At 66.3% G+C, this 17529-nt stretch overlaps 1 protein-coding gene across 2 annotated transcripts; it reads right to left on the reverse strand.

The window, feature by feature from the left end:
• Positions 1–312: 312 nt before the first annotated feature.
• On the reverse strand, positions 313–15582 carry RPS6KL1 (ribosomal protein S6 kinase like 1). Of its 2 annotated transcripts, XM_029076360.2 has the most exons (11): positions 15457–15582; positions 12979–13502; positions 11659–11783; positions 7920–8012; positions 5290–5337; positions 4732–4864; positions 3330–4082; positions 2878–2967; positions 2288–2370; positions 1452–1547; positions 313–978 (listed from the first exon to the last, which is right to left on the reverse strand). In XM_029076360.2, the coding sequence occupies exons 2-11, from the start codon at positions 13166–13168 to the stop codon at positions 868–870; spliced, it is 1722 nt and encodes a 573-aa protein (XP_028932193.1). In that variant the 5' UTR covers positions 13169–13502; positions 15457–15582; the 3' UTR covers positions 313–867. The 2 variants fall into 2 exon arrangements, with proteins under 2 accessions (XP_028932193.1, XP_028932200.1); XM_029076367.1 differs by lacking the exons at positions 313–978; positions 1452–1547 and adding an exon at positions 1744–1903.
• Positions 15583–17529: the final 1947 nt, after the last annotated feature.

Raw genomic sequence — 17529 nt, forward strand, 5'->3', positions numbered from 1 at the left:
GTAAGCCGGAGGTGGGAGAGCAGTGATGAAAGAGGGAGGGAGATGCTGGAGGGGAAGGTGGGAAGGGACAACAAGCGACCGGAAAGGGGTGGTTGGCAGGGTAATAATAATAATCATAATGGTATTGTTGAGCGCTTACTACGCGCCAGGCACTGCAGTAAGCGCTGGGACGGATACGGTCGGATCGGGTTGGACGCGGTCCCGCGGGGGGCTCACAATCTCAATCCCCATTTTACAGCTGAGGTCGCTAGGCCCAGAGAAGCGAAGTGACCTGCCCACGCTCACGCAGCAGTCGGGCGCCGGGATTAGAACCCGGGACCTTCGGTCTCCCGGGCTCCGTCGGCTACGCCGTGCTGCTTCTCGGGTCCTGCGACCGTTACTCTCTTCTTAGCCCCGCCCTTCGGGGGGGCCCGGCTTTCGGCTAAGGAATTCTAAACCTTCGGAAGGCGGGCGGTGGGGGAACGCGGTCGGGTATGACGTCGAGGCGGGCGGGAGGAACCAACCCGTGTTCGGGGTATCTCGACGGCTGTTAGGAGGATCCCCAAACCGTCGGAGAACCCTCCTCTGAACCCGACTCCCTCGCGATGGGCCGAGGGCACCGCGGAGAGATGACGGGGGGCCGGCGGGGAGCCCGAGGTCCAATTCGGGGGGGCTTCTGGGGGAACGCCGACCGGCGTGCCGCGACGGGGACGGAGGGGAGCCCCGGGTCAGCCAACGAGCCTGGCTCCGGGGCGGGAAGGGCCACCGAGCGCCCGCGGGACCCCCCGATCCCTGACCGGACCCGCGAGAGGGTCCCCGGGTGGCCCCTCCGGGCCCGACCCTCAGACGGCTAACTGCCGCGGAGCCGCGGGCCTCCACCCTGGCTCTCTAGCCCAGCAGCTTACTCCACTGGACGGCGCCGAAAAAGGGGTGGGCCTTGAGCTTGTTCACCCCACCGCCACCAGCGCCCAGTCGACAGCAGGGATCGAACCGCAGCAGCTGCGGAGAGACCGAGGTCCGACCTCTGGTGACGGGGAAGGGGGCCCGCGGGACCCCCGCCCGGACCTTCCTCCCCACCGGGGGCCCCGACTCGTCCGGGGCTCCGACCCCGAAAGCCTCCGTCCCGGGCCTTCACCCAGCGGGGAGGGGAGGGGGTCTTCCCTAGGCTCCTTCCCAGCTCCTGTGCAGGTGTGGAGGATCCGGGACCCCGGGGGTTTCCGGACGCGGAAGAGGACCTTCCTCTTCTGGCCTGGCGGCCGAGGCGGGGGCCTCCATTCGAGAAGCGACACTTCCCCCTTTCCCACCTTCGCCCTTTCCCCCTTCTCGGGTGGGCCTGACTCCCACCGCAACTCCATCCGTCCCGCCTCCCGGGGGGAGAGTCAGGCCTGGGACACCTCATCCTCCCGCCTTGGGCTCGGCGGGGGCGTCCCCTCGCCCCCGGGCCCGTCCGCGCCGCCCCCAGCCGCGCTCACCTCGGACAGCAGGGACGAGGCCGGCGGGCTGAGCCCCTCGGGCAGGTGGAGCCGGGTGTGGGCGTGGATCCCCGCCGGGTGACTCTGAGACAGCGACTGCGAGGGACAAGATGGGAGGTGGGGGGCCCGGGCCTTCGTCCCCCACCGTCTCGCCGTCCCCCGGGGGCGGACGAGGCTCGGGGGCCGCCTGCCGGTTTCATTCATTCATTCGGCCGTATTTATGGAGCGCTTACTGTGCGCGGAGCTCTGTGCCCAGCGCTTGGAAAGTACAGTTGGGCAACAGAGTCGACCCCTGCCCGACGTCGGGCTCACAGTCTGGAAGCGGGGAGACGGGCAACAGAACACAACAAGTAGACGGGCATCCGTAGCGTGGAGCCGGATTCCCGAGTCCAGGCTCCCAGCCACAGCCGTGCAGGGGATGACGATGACGATATTGGGTATCTGTTAAGCGCCTGCTGGGTGCCGAGCGCCGGGGTAGATCCGAGATGATCACGTGGGGCTCACGGTCTTCGTCCCCGTTTTGCAGATGAGGTAACCCGTGCTCTTTCCACTAAGCCCGGGCCCTTTCCACTAAGCCACGCTGCTTCTCTACGGTGAAGGCAGCGGGGCGGCACGCGGGGGGATCGGAGCGGGGGGCGGGCGGAGGAAGCCGAAACCCCCTTCCCGGCCCGGCTCTCGGGCCACGGCAGCCAGCGACCGGGCGACGAACTGGGGGGCGACGCGAGGCCGTAGCCGGCCACTCCCGCCCCGTTCTCCCCGCTAAGCTGGATCTCCCCTTCCCTGGCCCGAATCCCAGCCTGCCGGTCACCCCCGGGCCACCGCCCCGGACTACTCACGGCGCCGGTCAGCAGCTCGTAGAGCAGAGACCCGAAGCTCCACCAATCGCAGGCTTCGGTCAGCTCGGCGATCCCGCCCACCTCTGCGGAGAGAGGAGATCCACATCCAGCCGAGGGTTCCCTCCGTCGGGCCCGCCCGGATTGGGGTTCCCCGCCCGTGCCCGTCGCAGGGGGGCGTCGCGGCCGGAGCCCGGGCCCGGGAGTCGGAAGACCGTGGGTTCTGATTCCGGCTCCACCGCTTGTCTGCTGCGTGACCTCGGGTGAGTCGTTTCCCTTCTCCAGGCCTCATCTTTAAATCGGGGACGGAGGCCCCCGTGGGGCCGGCCCGATTTGCTCTCATCGGCCCCAGCGCTCGGTACGGTGCCCGGGACGTGGGAAGCGCTCGACAGACGCCTCAATTATTAGCATTGTCATCTCCCTGGCGACCTCTTCCTCTGACCCTGCCACGTACCGGGGCCGTGACGGGAGGGAACCGGGAGGGAGGGCCAAGGTCATCCTTTCTGCCGTTTATCCCGTGGGGTTAGGGCGTGTCTAGCCGGGAGACCTAGCGGTCGGGGACCCCCGGCCCACCCCGCCCCGGGTAACCTTACCCGGGGCACTGTAGAGCTTCTCCGCCGCCCGGCTGCAGCAGCGGGGCTCCACCTCCGTCCACTGGCCGAAGTAGGTGAGACGGACGTGGCCTTTCCCGGGGAGGGGTCGGAGGTCGGCGAGGCGCAGGGGAGGAAGTCGAACGAGACGCTGGTGCTCGGCGGCGGGGGGAACCGCCCAGCGCCCCAGAATACGCCCTCACTCCGAGCGTATGCACGCGGGGACGCCCCGCGCGCGCGTACGCGACGCGCGCATGATGCACGCGGGGCCCCCGACCCGCCGAAGGCCTGGCCCGACGTCAAAAGGTGCCTTGGGAAGGGGGCTCCTCCCGGCTCCGCTCTGGCCTGAGGAAGCGTGGGGGCGGGGAGCTCGGCCGTGCCGGGGCAAGGGGGGGGCCTCCCTCCCCCCGGGCACCCGCCCCCCCCCCCCCCGGGTCCCGGCGGCGGGGGCTCACCGGCAGCATCCAGCAGCAGGTTTCGGGGGTTGAGGTCCCGGCACAGCACTCCCTGCTGATGGAGACCCTCGAGGGCCACCAGGGTCTCGGCGGCCCACTGGCGGACCAGGTCCTCGCTCACGCTCCAGGCCCCGCCGCTCCGCCCGGGGCCCGGCCCCTCGGCCGGAGGGCAGCCCGGCCCCAGGAGCGAGCGGCACCCCTCCCGCGTCCTCTCCGGGCTCCCGCCCGGGGTCCCGGTGCCGGGACCCGGTCGGCCTCTGCCTTCCAGAGACCTCGCGGTCTCCACCTCGGCGGCGCCCTCCGGCCGGGGGGACGGATCAGCCGCCGCCTCGCCCCGTTTCGGGCCGGGCGCCCTGGAGAGCCCCTTCGCGGACCGGGAGAGCCGACCCAGAGGGGCGGCGTCCGTCCTGGAGGGGGTTGCCGGGCGGAGGTCACCGGCGGGCACCCCCGGCGCCTCGGGCCGCCCGGGCCCCTCACCGGGCCCCGGGGCGGGAGCGGGTCCTCCCGTCCGGGCTCGGCCTTGGGGTCCGGAGGCAGCGTCCGGGCGTTCGGGGGTCTCTGCGGCAGCGGGGGCGGGCGCCGGGAGACGCCGTCCGCTCCGTGCTTGGGAGGAGGGGTCCAGGGTCCGGCGGCCCTCTCCCTTCCCGCCGGGGCGGCCCGGAGCGGAGCTGGAATCCGGCCGGGCGGGACTGCGGGCGGCCGTCGGTCGCGGCGAGGGGTACCGGGAACGGAGATGGTCCCAGAGCAGCCCCCCTGGGCCGGGCCGAAAACACAGAAGGGGGGAGACGGGGAGGAGGTGGGCCAGTCGCAAGTTCCCTCCTGCCTCCGACCCCGTCGGGGAGCCCCCCTCCGAAACCCAGTGGAGGAGGAAGCCCCCCAGATCGGCCAGGCCCGGCCGCTTGGGAGCGGACCCGCCCTCCCTCGGGTCCCTTCTCCCACACCGGACCCCCCCCCTTGACCCCTCTCCGACCGGCCTCGGCCCCGTCACTGACACCTCGACGGGCACCTGCGCTGTCCCCCGGCCCCCCGACCCCGTCCCCTCGCTCTCTGGGGGACCTCGGGCCCGCCTCGGGACGGGCGGGCCGCTCCTCCGGGAGGCTGTTGGGAAGCAGCTCGGCAGTAGTAGAGGCGAGGAGGGAGGCGGGAGGGCTCCGAGGGAGGAGGGGGACCGGGTGGGAGAGGCCCCAGAGAGACCCCCTCCCACCCCCGAGGTTGAGGATTTGGGGAGGAGGAGTAACGTGGGGCGATCCCCCCGCGTCCGTTAGCTCGTTGCGGGCGGGGGACGGGTCCGTTGCTCGTTCTGTCGTCCTCTCCCAAGCGCTCGGCGCGGCGCTCCGCCCGGGGCGAGCGCCCGGTACGATCGGCAGCGTGAGCGGAGGGCCGCCGTGGGCCCAGCACTCACCGGGCACGTGTTCCAGGTGCAGGAAGATGGAGTCTTCGCTGGTGTAATAGTGCAGCAGCTCGGCCATGTAGGGGACCCCGCGGGGGATGATGGTCGGCCGCGCCTGGCTCTCCACGTGGCACTTGGGGAGGCTCTTGGGGACGGGACAGAGAGCCCCCCGTTTGTGGGGGAACGGGGGGAGGTCACGGGCCCGACGAGCCGGAGGCCCGGCCGGCCCCGGGAGCGGGAGGTGGCTCCGCTCGGAGACGGCTGGTCCCGGGCTCCGGCCCCGGCGGTTTCCAGGGAAGTCGGGCAGAGGCCCGGCCTCGGGGCGGGGGCGGAGGGCAACCGCTTCCTGCCTTTTCCCACGGGCCCACCGCTAGCCCCGGCCTCCTCCCTGGCTGCCGGGAACCGTGTCCGCCCGGGGCCACCGAACCGTGGCGGTTTTCCATCTGGGCGCCAGATGGAAGGCCCGGGCCCGGGTCCGGAGGTTTGGTCGGGGGCCTGGCGGGTGGGGCTCGGGGGGCGGAATCGCAGACCCCTGAGCCCAAGGGAGATCCTCCGGGAAGCGTCGCCTACCTTCACCACGAAGATGCCCCCGGCGATCGGGTCCTGCACCAGTTGGACCTAGAGTTGCGGGGGGGGCAGAGGTCAGCACCCAAGCCGCCCCCCGAGGACGCCCTCCGCCCCGAGTGCCTCCCACCTGCCCCCTCCCCGGGGAAGGAGCTCGCAGGGCTCCCCGGCCTCACCCCGGAGGTGCCGGGGGAGTCGGGGGGAGGCCGTGGCGGCGGGCCCCGACGGAGAGAACTGGGCCGGGCTGCGAAGGTTTCCTTGGGAGATTTTAGCGCGGAGAGAGGTTCGGCAGAAATCCACCGGGAGGGCCGCCCGAGGCCCGTGCTGACATTTCCTCTAAGCTGCGGTGGCCTAACAATCGTAATAATGGTCGTCTTTGTTAAGCGCTTACTGCGTGCCAGGCACTGTTCTGAGCGCCGGGGAGGGGATCCAAGGTGATCGGGTTGCCCCACGTGGGGCTCACGGTCTTCATCCCCATTTTACAGATGAGGTCACTCGGGCCCAGAGAAGTGAAGCGACTTGCCCAAAGTCACACAGCCGGCAAGCGCCCGGGCTCCTGCCAACCGAGCCGCGCTGCTTCTCTAGGCCTAGTGGACGGAGCCCAGGCTTGGGAGTCAGAGGGACCCAGGTTCTAATCCCGGCTCCGCCACGTGTCTGATGTGTGATCTTGGGCGAGTCACTGCACCGGGCCTCAGTTCCTTCATCTGTAAAATGGGGATTAAGACCGCGAGCCCCATTCGCTCGCATTCACCCCAGAACCTAGTACAGCGCCTGGCACGTAGTAAGCGCTTAACAAATAGCAAAATTACGGCTATTATCATTATTCTCTGGGCCTCGGTTCCCTCCTCTGGAAAATGAAGATGAAGACCGTGAGCCCAGTGTGGAACAGGGACCGTAACCAACCCGATTGGCTCGCGTCCACCCCAGCGCTTCGAACGGTGCCTGGCACATAGGAAGCGCTTAACAAATACCACAATTATTATTATCGTTATTAGTGACTTCTCTAGCCGGAGTTGGGGGTGGGGGTGGAGCTCCATTTCGGATTGCAGGGTCCCCGTGGCTCCCTCCTTCACGCGGTTGTGTTTATTGAGCGCGTACTGTGTTCCGAGCACCGTGCTAAGCGCTCGGGCGGCTACGGTGTTACAATAAACAGACACGTTCCCTGCCCATAGCGAGCTTAAAGTCTAGAAGGGGAGACAGAAAATAATGCAGATAAATAAATTACGGCTGTATATATAAGTGGTGTGGGGCTGGGAGCGGGGGATGGATAAAAGGAGCAGGTCAGGGCGACGTAGAAGGGAGAGGGAGAAGAGGAAAAGGGGGGGCCTAGTCAGCGAAGGCCTCTCGGGGGAGACGGGCCCTCGATAGGGCTTTGAAGCGGGAGACGGTCGGTGTCTGTCGCCCGGTTGTCCTTTCCAAGCGCTTAGTACAGCGTTCTGCACACGGTAAGCGCTCACTAAATGCGATTGAATGAATGAATGAAGACGGGAGAGCGTTGCAGGCCAGAGGCAGGATCGGGACCTCCCCTCCCGGGAGCATCACCCGTGTGACGAGGGCGGTTGTTAAGCGCTTACTATGGGTCAAGCACCGCTCTAAGCACCGGGGTAGATACTACTGATCAGATTGGACGGTCCCTCTCCCACCTGGGACTCACAGTCTTAATCTCCAATTTAAAGTCGAGGTAACCGAGGCACAGAGAAAGGAAGCGACTCGCCCGAGGTCACACAGCAGGCAGGCGGCGGAGCCGGGATTCGAACCCAGGCACTGGTGGTGTGGAAGCACCGGGCCTGGAAGTCGACGGACCTTGGCGCTGCTCCCGGCTCCGCCCCTTGTCTGCCGTGTGACCTCGGGCGAGTCACTTCGCTTCTCTCTGCCTCGGTTACCTCATCTGGAAAACGGGGATTGAGAATGTGAGCCCCACGTGGGACAACCTGATTACCTCATATCTACCCCTGAACATAGTACAGCGCCTGGCACGTGGTAAGCGCTTAAATAGCAAAATTACAGCTATTATCATTATTCTCTGGGCCTCGGTTCCCTCATCTGGAAAATGAAGATGAAGACTGTGAGCCCAATGTGGAACAGGGACCGTAACCAACCCGATTGGCTCGCGTCCACCCCAGCGCTTCGAACGGCGCTCGGCACATAGTAAGCGCTTAACAAATACCACAATTATTATTATTAGTGCTTGGCACACAGTAAGCGTTTGACGAATACCAGCGTTATTGTTATCGCCCCAGTGTTCAGTAAGTAAGGTGCCTGGCCCATAGCAAGCGCTTAACAACTAGCGTGAAAAAAAGCCAACGGTCGGAATAACCGAGGCCGAGGCTGCGGTTTCTCCGGGGCGGCCAGGCGAGGCTTCCCGCCGCTCTCGGCCGGGACGTTTTGTCTGGGAGAAGTGGGATTGAGCTAGTTTGCCGATTAGCGAAGTGAGAAGGGGCAGGGCTGAGCAGCTTGCGGCTGCTTCTGGTTTCCTGTCTCTGCTCCGGGCGGGAGGTGGCCTGGATTTCTCCGGGTGCCTGAGGGGGAGGGCCGGGTGGGGGTTTGCGCTGGGGCCTCCTCGGTTCCTCTGGTGCTTTCTAGCGGCGCGGGGGAGAGGGCGGAGGTCCTCCCCGCGGACCCGGGCACCCCCTTACCTTCTCGATGACCCCCAGCACCTTCCAGCGCTTCAGGTTCTCCACCGCGGAGCTCAGCGTTCGGATAGGCCGGAACCTCAGGCTGCTGAACCCCTGGGGCGGGAGAGAAGGGGCCGGGGAGGAGGATGAGGACGCCGGGACCGTCCCGAGCTCCGGGGGAGGGCGGACACCCTGTCCTCTTTTCGGGGGACCCCAGAGAGAGAGCGGGAGGTTGGGAGGCAGCGGGAACGGTGGGGATCGAGGACACCGTGGCGAGAGGTGGGACGGGGCCGCCTGTCCTCTGCGTGACCTTGGGAAGGTCACTTCACTTCTCTGGGCCTCAGTCAGCTCATCTGGAAAACGGGCATTGAGATTGGGTCCGACTGGATTTGCTCGTATCTGCCCCGGTGCCGAGTGCACGGGCTCCCCGTGAGCGCTTAACAGATACTATTATCATCATTATAGGGGACCCCGGGGGGAGGCTTTCCCGAGGCAGACGCTCCCCGCGTGAGCAGGGGCCAGGCTTTGGTCGGTCAGTCGTATTTACTGAGCGCCTACGGTGTGCAGAACACCGCCCTAAGCACTCGGGAGAGGACGACCGAACAGTATAACGGACGAATTCCGCCCACGTCGAGCTCAGAGTCCAGGGGCGGAAGTCACCAGAGCCTCCGACAGCCTGCCCGCGGCAGGGAGGGCCATTCCCAGCCGTTCTCTCCGATCTTTGGGAAGCAGCGTGGCCTTGGAGTCGGAAGGGCCTGGGTTCTAATCCCGCCTCTGCCGCCCGTCTGACCCCGGGCAGGTTGGGAGAAGCAGCGTGGCTTAGTGGAAGGAGGATGGGCGGGGGAGTCAGAGGTGGTGGGTGCCGATCCCGGCTCCGTGTGACTCCGGGCACGTCGCTTCACTTCCCAGGGCCTCGGCTATCTCATCTGGAAAATGGCGATTAAGACTGTGAACCCCGTGTGGGACAACCACGTTACCTTGTGTCTACCTCAGTGCTGAGAACAGTGCTTGGCACACTGTATGAGAAGCAACCCGGCCTAGTGGCAAGAGCCCGGCTTTGGCGTCAGAGGACGGGGGTTCTAATCCCGGCTCCGCCACCTGTCTCCTCTGTGACCTTGGGCAAGTCGCTTCGCTTCTCTGTGCCTCAGTGACCACATCTGGAAAATGGGGATTAAGACCGGGAGCCCCACGTGGGACAACCTGATCACCTTGTCATCTACCCCAGCGCTTAGAACGGCGCTCGGCCCGTAGTAGGCGCTTAACGAATACCGTTAAAAAAAGAAAAGGTACTTCATTGCTCTGGCCCTCAGTTACCTCATCTACAAAACGGGGGGATTAAGACTACGGGCCCCACGTGGGACAGGGTCTGGGCCCAACCCGATCAGCTTGTATCTACCCCAGCGCTTAGAACAGAGCTTGACGCGTAGTAAGAGCTTAACAAATACCGGCATTATCGTCGTTAGGCCTTCCGCCCCCATCCCAAGCCACCGGAACCCCACTGGAGGCCCCTCCCCCGTCCCTCCCTGACGGCCTAATCCGCGGCCTTATTCCCGGCCTCTCCCCCGACCTCGACTCCTCCGTTCTCGGTCGGTCTGGAACAATCGATATCCCCTCCAGAGGACGCCGTCTCTCCAGTACGCTCGCGCCGTCCTGTCGTCGGAGGCGATCTGGTCCCCAGCCCGACCCGGGCGTCTCCGAACTCCTCCTCGCCTGCTCTGACTCGGCCCTCCCTTCCGTTGGGCAGCACTGTCGCTCCTCCCTCACCTGCTCCCTCATGTACCGGACCTTAATTCCCTCCCGCGGCACCCAGGTCCTCCTCCGTCACCCTCTCCCGCCCCCGACGCCTCACGAACTACTCTCGATCTGAAACCGTTCGGTGGCAACCTCTCGAAGCTCCCCTCTCACCTCGCCCACTTCCTCTCGACTCTTACTCTCGAGATCTCTTCCACTCCTCTGCTTTCAAAATCTACCCTCTCTGGGCCTCGGATTTCATCCCCGCCTCACCTTCTGAAAGCACTTGCTCCCTTCCTACTTCCCGCAAGGAGCTCGTCTTTTCCCACAACTTCAAGTCGTGGATGGCGCCCAGATCTATCTCATCAGCCCTGACCTCTCCCGCCTTCTTGCAGGCTTGAGTTGCCTCTTCCCCGCGGGATATCTTCCCACGGATGTCCCGCAACGACCCTAAACAGATCTCCTCCTTCTTCCCCCTAAACCCTCTCCTCCACTGTAGACAACGCCACCACCCTCCCTGTCTTCCGAGCCCGCACCCTCAGCATTATCTGTGATTCCTAACTCTCCTTCTCCTGTCAGGAAATTCCACCGGTTTCTTTTCTCCACAACTTCCCCGGGTCCGGCCCTCCGTCTCCCACCGCTAGTCACCACCCCGGTCGAAGCGCCCGTCAGATCCCCGCTGGGGTCCCGCCTCGGCTTCCCCGGGGACCTCCCTGCCTCCCGCTTCTCTCCTCCCCAGGCCGGACTTCACGTCGCCGCTCGGGTCGTCTTCCCGCATTCGTCTCTCCGGTCCTGAGGAGCCTCCTCTGGTTACCCGTTCTTCTCCGCGGCCAGCGAAAACTCTGGACCGATAGCTTTAAGGCACTCGGTCGGGTCTCTCCCTCTCACCTGTGGGCTCCCCTTCCCCACCACCCCCCAGCTCGCACTCTCCATCCCTCCCAAGCTCTCCCCCCGTGCCTCGTTCCCGACCCTCCTGCTTCCGACCCCCGGCTCACGTCCTTCCACCTGCCCGAAGCTTCCTCCCGCTTCAGATCCGCGAGACCGCAGCTCTGTCCGTCTTCAGAGATCACCGCCCCAGGAGGCTTTCCCTGGTTAATTTTTCTCCTTCCCATGTCCCATCCTCTCTGTCGCCACCTCGGCGCTGCGCGCTTCCTACTTCCCGTTGCGTTTTCGTACGGATTGTTTTCACGCACTAAAGATTTGAGCGCTTCTTCCTCTTTTTTGCAGATTCTTATGTCTTTCTCCCCCACTGGCTCGAAAACTCTTTGGGGCCCGGGATCGTCTCGTACCCTCCCAGGCGTTCAGTACAGTGCTCTAGGCTCGGGAGGTACTGTCGAAGTACGGCGGCGCGGCCCAGTGGAAAGAGCTTGGGCCCGGGAGTCAGAGGACCGGGAGTCTAATCCTGGCTCTGCCAGCCGCCCGCTGTGTGACCTCGGGGAAGGCACTTCGGGTCTCCGTGCCTCGGTTTCCTCGTCTGTAAAGTGGGGATTCACCCGTTCTCCCTCCTACTTAGACCGGAGGTCCCGCGTGGGACAGGGATTGTGTCTGCCCTAGCTCTTAGAACCAACAAATATAATTACTGGTTCACTGATCGATTGAGGGGCGTGATAATGACAGTAATGACGACAGGGTATCCGTGAAGCGCTTACGATGTGCCAAGCACCGTTTAAAGTGCCGGGGCCCATACGGGGTGATCGGGTTGTCCCGCGTGAGGCTCACGGTCTTAATCCCCCTTTTACAGATGAGGTGACTGAGGCCCCGAGGAGTTGAGCGGCCTGCCCAGGGTCACCCAGCCGACAGGATTAGAACCCGTGTCCTCGGACCCCCGGGCTCTTTCCACTAGGCCACGCTGCCTCTTAACGCCGCGGACGGTGGCGGTGGGCTCCCGGGAGCCGCTCCCGTTCCTGGCCGTGGCGGGTCCACAGCTAGCCCCGGGGGAAGGGTCCGGGCCACGCCGGGGACCCTCCGGGCACCCGCCCCGGGCGATTCCCACGCCCGGCCCCGGCCGGCCGGACCGCACTGTCCTCACCGTGCCCGGCCGGCCCCCGTGGCTCAACGACTTCTGCAGGTGGCAGTTGAAGATCTCCTCCGCCCTCCTCAGGTACTTGGTGATCTTCCGCTTCACGGCCTCCCGCCGCTCTCTGTTGGGGTCCACTGTCGGAAGGGGAGGGGGAGACGCCGGGACGCCGCCCCGGTCGCGGATCGCGGCGGCGAGGCCCCGAGCCCGGCCCCCGGGACGGCTCCGCGACGCACTCGGCGGCCGCCCGTTGCCCCAGGCCGGCCCGCGCCGGCTCTCTGGGGTAGGCGGTGCCCGGCTCGGATGGGCAGGGCCCTGCCCGACGCCACACGGCCGTTCGACCCCCCGGACTTCACCGCCCCACTGCGGTGGCGGGGCCGGGGGGGGGCAGCGCTCCGAGAGGCTTCCGTTCCGAGTTCCCCGCCGCCTCTGGAAGTCTTAGCGCTTACGGCCCTGTTTTCTTTATTTCTGTTAACGTCCGTCTCGCCCTGTTGTGGGCGGGGAGTGTATCCGTTATATCGTTAGCGTGTGCTCTCCCAAGCGCCCGGTACGGCGTCCCGCACGCGGCGAGTGCTCGATAAATAGGATCGCGCTGGCCTCCGGCTTCCGGAGGGCCCTGTCTCCTTCTCCATCTGGACTCTGCCCTGCTTCCCCCTCCTCCCCCAAACCCGCTCCTTCATCGTGCTCGCCTCCCCCCGAGAGTCAGGAGACCTGGGTTCCAATCTCGGCTCCACCCCCGGCCTGGCTGGCTCGCCTTGGGCGTGACCCTCCAATTCCCGGGCCTACGACCTCCTCACCGGCACAGTGGGGATCAGATACCCGTTCTCCCTCCCCCCCGGACCGCGAGCCCCAAGTCGGGCAGGGGCCGCGTCCGAGCGCTCAGCACGGTGCCCGGCACGTAGCAGGTGCTGACCGGGTACCACGGCCGCGGGCCCGCTGGGGCCCGCCGGACCCGCGTGAGGAGGACGACGACGACCCCGGTATCCGTTCAGCGCTCACTACGTGCAGATGGGGCAGACGCGAGGCAGTCGGGTCCCGCCCGGGGCTCGAGGTCTAAGTAGGAGGGGGAACGGGCATCGAGTCTCCACCTGGCAGAGGCGGGAACCGAGGCACGCGGAAGCAGAGTGACTTGCCCCAGGTCGCGCGGCGGGGGCACGGCGGAGCCGGGATCAGAACCCGGGTCCTCCGCTTCCCGGGCACTTCCCGCTGACCCAGGCCGCTTCCCCAGCCCGCCCGGGCCCGTCTTCCCTCTGGCCGCCCCTCTCCCCGCCAGGCCGTCGGCTCCGTCTCTCTCCCGGTTTGGGCCGAACCGGGGAGGGAGCGCCTTCCTACCTTGCACCCCGCTGAGGAGCACGTCCACCCCGTTCTTGTAGTGGTTGAAGGCCGCCTCGTAGTCCTCGCTCACGTCCCGCTCCAACGCCAGGCGGATCTGCTTGGCCGCGTCCACCAGGTAATCCCGCTTCCCGACCCCGTGCCCGTCGGCCGGCCGGCTCCGGATCTGCTCCGGGTACGCCCGGCTCATGGCTCCGGCCCGGCCCGCTCACCGTCGGCCCGACGGGCGGCCGGCCGGCCGGAGAGGGAGGGGAGGCGGAGGCCGGCGGACGTCACCGGCCGTCCCGGGCCCCATCCCTTCCCCCCGCTTCGCCCGCTCCGGACCCTTCCCCGGGTTTGGCTCGTAAGCGGGGGCCGACGCCGACTTCCCGGCCCCGTGAGTCCCGTGAGGCGAGGCCGGGGCTCCGGCGGACGGGAGGCGGAGGGAGGGGCTGCAGGGGAGGGGCTGGCTGCGGGTCAGACTCGGGGGAGCTGAAATCCACCGTCGGACGTCTCCCGCTCCGCGGGGCTCTGGTGGCGGTGACCTGCGAAGAGGAAGTTTATCGGGGCGGACCGTCCGGAAGACGGGTGGGGAGTGGAAACCACCGGAGACGGGGGCAGCTGGAAGCCGAACCTGGAAATCGGGGCGGGGGCCGAGGCCCGACCGGGCGTGGGGGGGTCTCGGGGTGCTCGGCGGGCGGGGGAGAAGGAGGCGGGTGGAACCCCGCTCCTCCTCCCGCGCACCCCGGGCCGGGGGATAATGATGATGATGATGATGATGATGTTGGTGTTTGTCAAGCGCTTACTCTGTGCCGAGCACCGTTCCAGGCGCTGGGGGAGACACGGGGGAATCGGGTCGTCCCACGTGGGGCTCACGGTCTTCATCCCCATTTTACAGGTGAGGGGACTGAGGCCCAGAGGCGTGAAGTGACTCGCCCACAGTCCCGCAGCCGACAGGGGGCGGAGCCGGGATTCGAACTCGTGACCTCTGACTCCAAAGCCCGGGCTCTTTCCACTGAGCCACGCTGCTTCGCACCGAGCCACGCCGCTTCTCCGGGGGGACGGCTCGGCCGGGTTCTGGTCCCGGCTCCGCCGCCGGGCTGCTGTGTGACCCCGGGAGGGGCGCTTCGCTTCTCTGGGCCTCGGTGACCTCATCCGGAAAATGGGGATGGAGACCGCGAGCCCCGCGTGGGACGGGGACCGTGTCCAACCCGATGTGCTTGCATCCGCCCCCGCCGCTTAGAGCTGCCGACGCTCGGTCGGCGCTTAACGGATACCACAGTTGATAGCGTGGCTTAGTGGCAAGAGCCCGGGCTTGGCAGTCAGAGGACGCGAGTTCCAATCCCGGCTCCGCCGCTTGTCTGCCGTGTGACCCTGGGAGGGTCGCTTCAACTTCTCTGAGCCTAAATTGCCTCATCTCTAAAAGGGGGATTAAGAACGTGAGCCCGACGTGGGACAGACTAATCACCGTGCAGCGTGGCTCGGTGGAAAGAGCCCGGGCTCCGGAGTCAGGGGTCATGGGTTCGACTCCCGGCTCTGCCACTCGTCAGCCGGGTGACCGTGGGCGAGTCACTTCACTTCTCTGGGCCTCAGTTCCCTCGTCTGTAAAATGGGGATTAACGGCCAGCCCCACGTGGGACGACCCGATGACCCCGTATCTCCCCCAGCGCTTAGAACAGCGCTCTGCACAGAGTAAGCGCTTAACGAATACCGACATCATCATCATTATCGTTACCCCAGCGCCGAGAACGGTGCTCGGCACGTAGTAAGCGCTTCACAAATGCCGTAATGATGATGATAATATTCCCTCCACGGCCTCACGGGCCCCGGGAGCCTGTTTTCTGGAAGTTGGGCCGCCGCGCCCCCTTTGTAGGTTCCGGGGACTGATCGATCAATCGGTGGTATTTACTGAGCGCTTACTCAGAGCACCGGATTGAGCGCTTGGGAGAGTCCACTCCGGTAGGATCAGCACACACGTTCCGTGCCCACAGGGAGCTTCCAGGCTAGGCCCCCCCCTCCCGCCCCGAGCCGGGGGCAGTCTGCAGGTGACCTTGTATCCACCCCAGTGCTCAGTACAGTGCCTGGCACGTAGTAAGCGCTTAACAAATACCGCTGTCATCATCGTCACTATCATTATTATATCCCGGGGCTTCGGCCACCGCCGGGGGAGCCTCGCGGCGCCGGGGAGGAGGGCGTGGGGCAGCTCTTGCCTGCGGGAGGGCCACCTGGGCCGGTATTCCCGCTCCCGACCCCCGCGGCATCTGCAGGCTAACGTCATCCCGGGGTGCGGCGACCCGGCTCTCTCCCCGCCGGCGCTCGGGGGTGCGCGGGATGTTGGGCGACGGGGACCCCGGCGACCTGGACGTCCCCCACCGCCCGGGGGGGGCGGGGAGTCCTCGTCCGGGGGGGAGCCGCGCGTCCGGGCCGGGGATCTCGGGGGTCAGGGTCGGGATGCCCGGGGGAAGCGAGCCGTGGGGAAGAGGCCCGGGGAGCCCCTACCTGCCCGGGCCGGAAACCTGATCCGTGGAGACGTCGCCGCTGGTGGCGATGCTCGGCCGGAGATGCCGCGCGGCGCCATCTCCGTCTCCTCCATCCCGGGGTCCGCTCCGACCGGACCCGAGCACCCCCTGCGATTGGCTGCGGATGATCTCATCCCCACCCGCCCCCCCTTAGAATAAAACACCAATCCTCTAGCGGATGGGTCTTCGAGGACTCTTAAAGGAGCAGCGCGGTTGCCCCTCTGTCCCGGTGGAGCCTCGGCTCTAGCCGGGGCCCTCTGGACCACTCGGCCAGCGGGACCGCTCGTCCCTCCCCTCGGTCGGTCGTACTTATCGAGCGCTTGTCGACGGACACGTCCCAGGCGCTCGGTACAGTGCTTTGCACACAGTATAAGCGCTCAGTCCACGCGACCGAATGAATTCCCCGTCCCCAAGGAGCGGGGGACAGTTGTGGCCGCGGGCTGTGGTCGTTGGGGCCGCTGCCTCAGTGGGCTGGCTTTTAGGGACGCTTTTTAAGCCCCGGTGGCCGAGGCAGAAATCCCCCGGGGGGTCCCACGGGGAATCGGTCAGCCACTCGGTCGTATTTATCGAGCCCCGACCGTGTGCCGAAAACCGTGCGGAGAAGCAGCGCGGCTTAGTGGAAGGAGCACGGGCTCGGGGGTCAGAGGTCGTGGGTTCTAATCCCGGCTCCGCCGCTTGTCTGCTGAGCGACCCTGGGCGATTCACTTCACTTCTCTGGGCCTCAGTGACCTCATCTGTAAAAGTGGGGATTAAAAAACGTGAGCCCCACGTGGGACAATCTGATGAGCCTGTACCTACCCCAGCGCTCAGAACGGTGCTCTGCACGTAGTAAGCGCTTAACAGATAGCATAATTATCCTTATTACTAAGCACTTGGGAGAGCGCCACGGGACAATACAACAGACGCATTCCCCGCCCACGTTGAGCTTACAGCCCAGAAGGGGAGACATTAATAGAAATGATCAAAATGTCAGATGTGTACCCGACCGCTGTGGGGCCGGGAGGGGGGTTGAATAAAGGGAGCAAGTCAAGGTGAAGCAGAAGGGAGTGGGAGAAGAGGAAAGGGGGCCTCAGTCGGGGAAGGCCTCCGGGAGGAGATGGGCCTTCGATAAGACTCGGAAGTGGGGGAGGGTCACCGTCTGTGGGATGTGAGGAGGGAGGGCGTTCCGGGCCGGAGGCGGGACGGGGGCGGCCGGATGGACCAGGAGGAGGGCGGGCAAAGCGTGCCGGCAGGGACGTAGTCGGAGAGCTTCGAGGTGAGGTAGGAGGGGTCAAGAGAATTGAGAGAGGAGAGGAAAACCGTCCACCCGTGCCCCGTTACGTTCTCCCCCGGGAGCACAGATAGGGCCCTCCGTTTGGGTTCTTTCCGGAGGGTGGTGCGCCCCATACCTCTGGAGTGCTTCAGAGTAGGACCCCAGAGGAGAGACCCTCCAAGTCCTCGGTCGGGCCCCGAAGCCCCCCCCCCCCCCCCCCCCGGGCCTGGATTTGGCTTCCCGGTCCTCTCGGCCGGGGGGGGGCCCGAAGGCCGAGATCCGACGTGGGAGGCAACAGCCCCGTGGAAGCCGGCCTCGAGCCGCGGCCGCCCCCATCCAGTCATGGCCCTCCAAAGCCGGCCCTGGGGGACGGAGAGGCGAGGACGACACAGGCGACGGCGGGGGGGCCCGTCCGGGGAATCGGACCGGCCACCCCCCCGAGGGAGACCCTCCTCCCTTCGTAGCTCGGAGACAGGGCCACGGGAGGGGGGGGACACGGAAGCACGGGCAGGCGGGAGGACGCCGGGGGGACTCTTAGGTGAAGGGGAAGCTGGTTTGAGAGGGAGAACACCGAGGCAGGGTGAAGTTGAGGGAAAGACGGGAACTGGGAGTTGCTCGGAGGCGACCCCTCCACGTCCAGTCCAGGCTTCCCCACTCCTCAAGAACCTCCAGCGGTCGCCCCTCCACGTCAGGCAGAAGCTCCTCGCCGTCGGCTTTAAAGCCGTCCGTCCCCTCGCCCCCTCCTCCCTCACCTCGCTGCTCTCCTTCATTCATTCATTCGGTAGTATTTATTGAGCGCTT

Source organism: Ornithorhynchus anatinus, chromosome 1 (genome assembly GCF_004115215.2).
Source record: "Ornithorhynchus anatinus isolate Pmale09 chromosome 1, mOrnAna1.pri.v4, whole genome shotgun sequence".
In the NCBI taxonomy this organism is placed as follows: Eukaryota; Metazoa; Chordata; class Mammalia; order Monotremata; family Ornithorhynchidae; genus Ornithorhynchus; species Ornithorhynchus anatinus.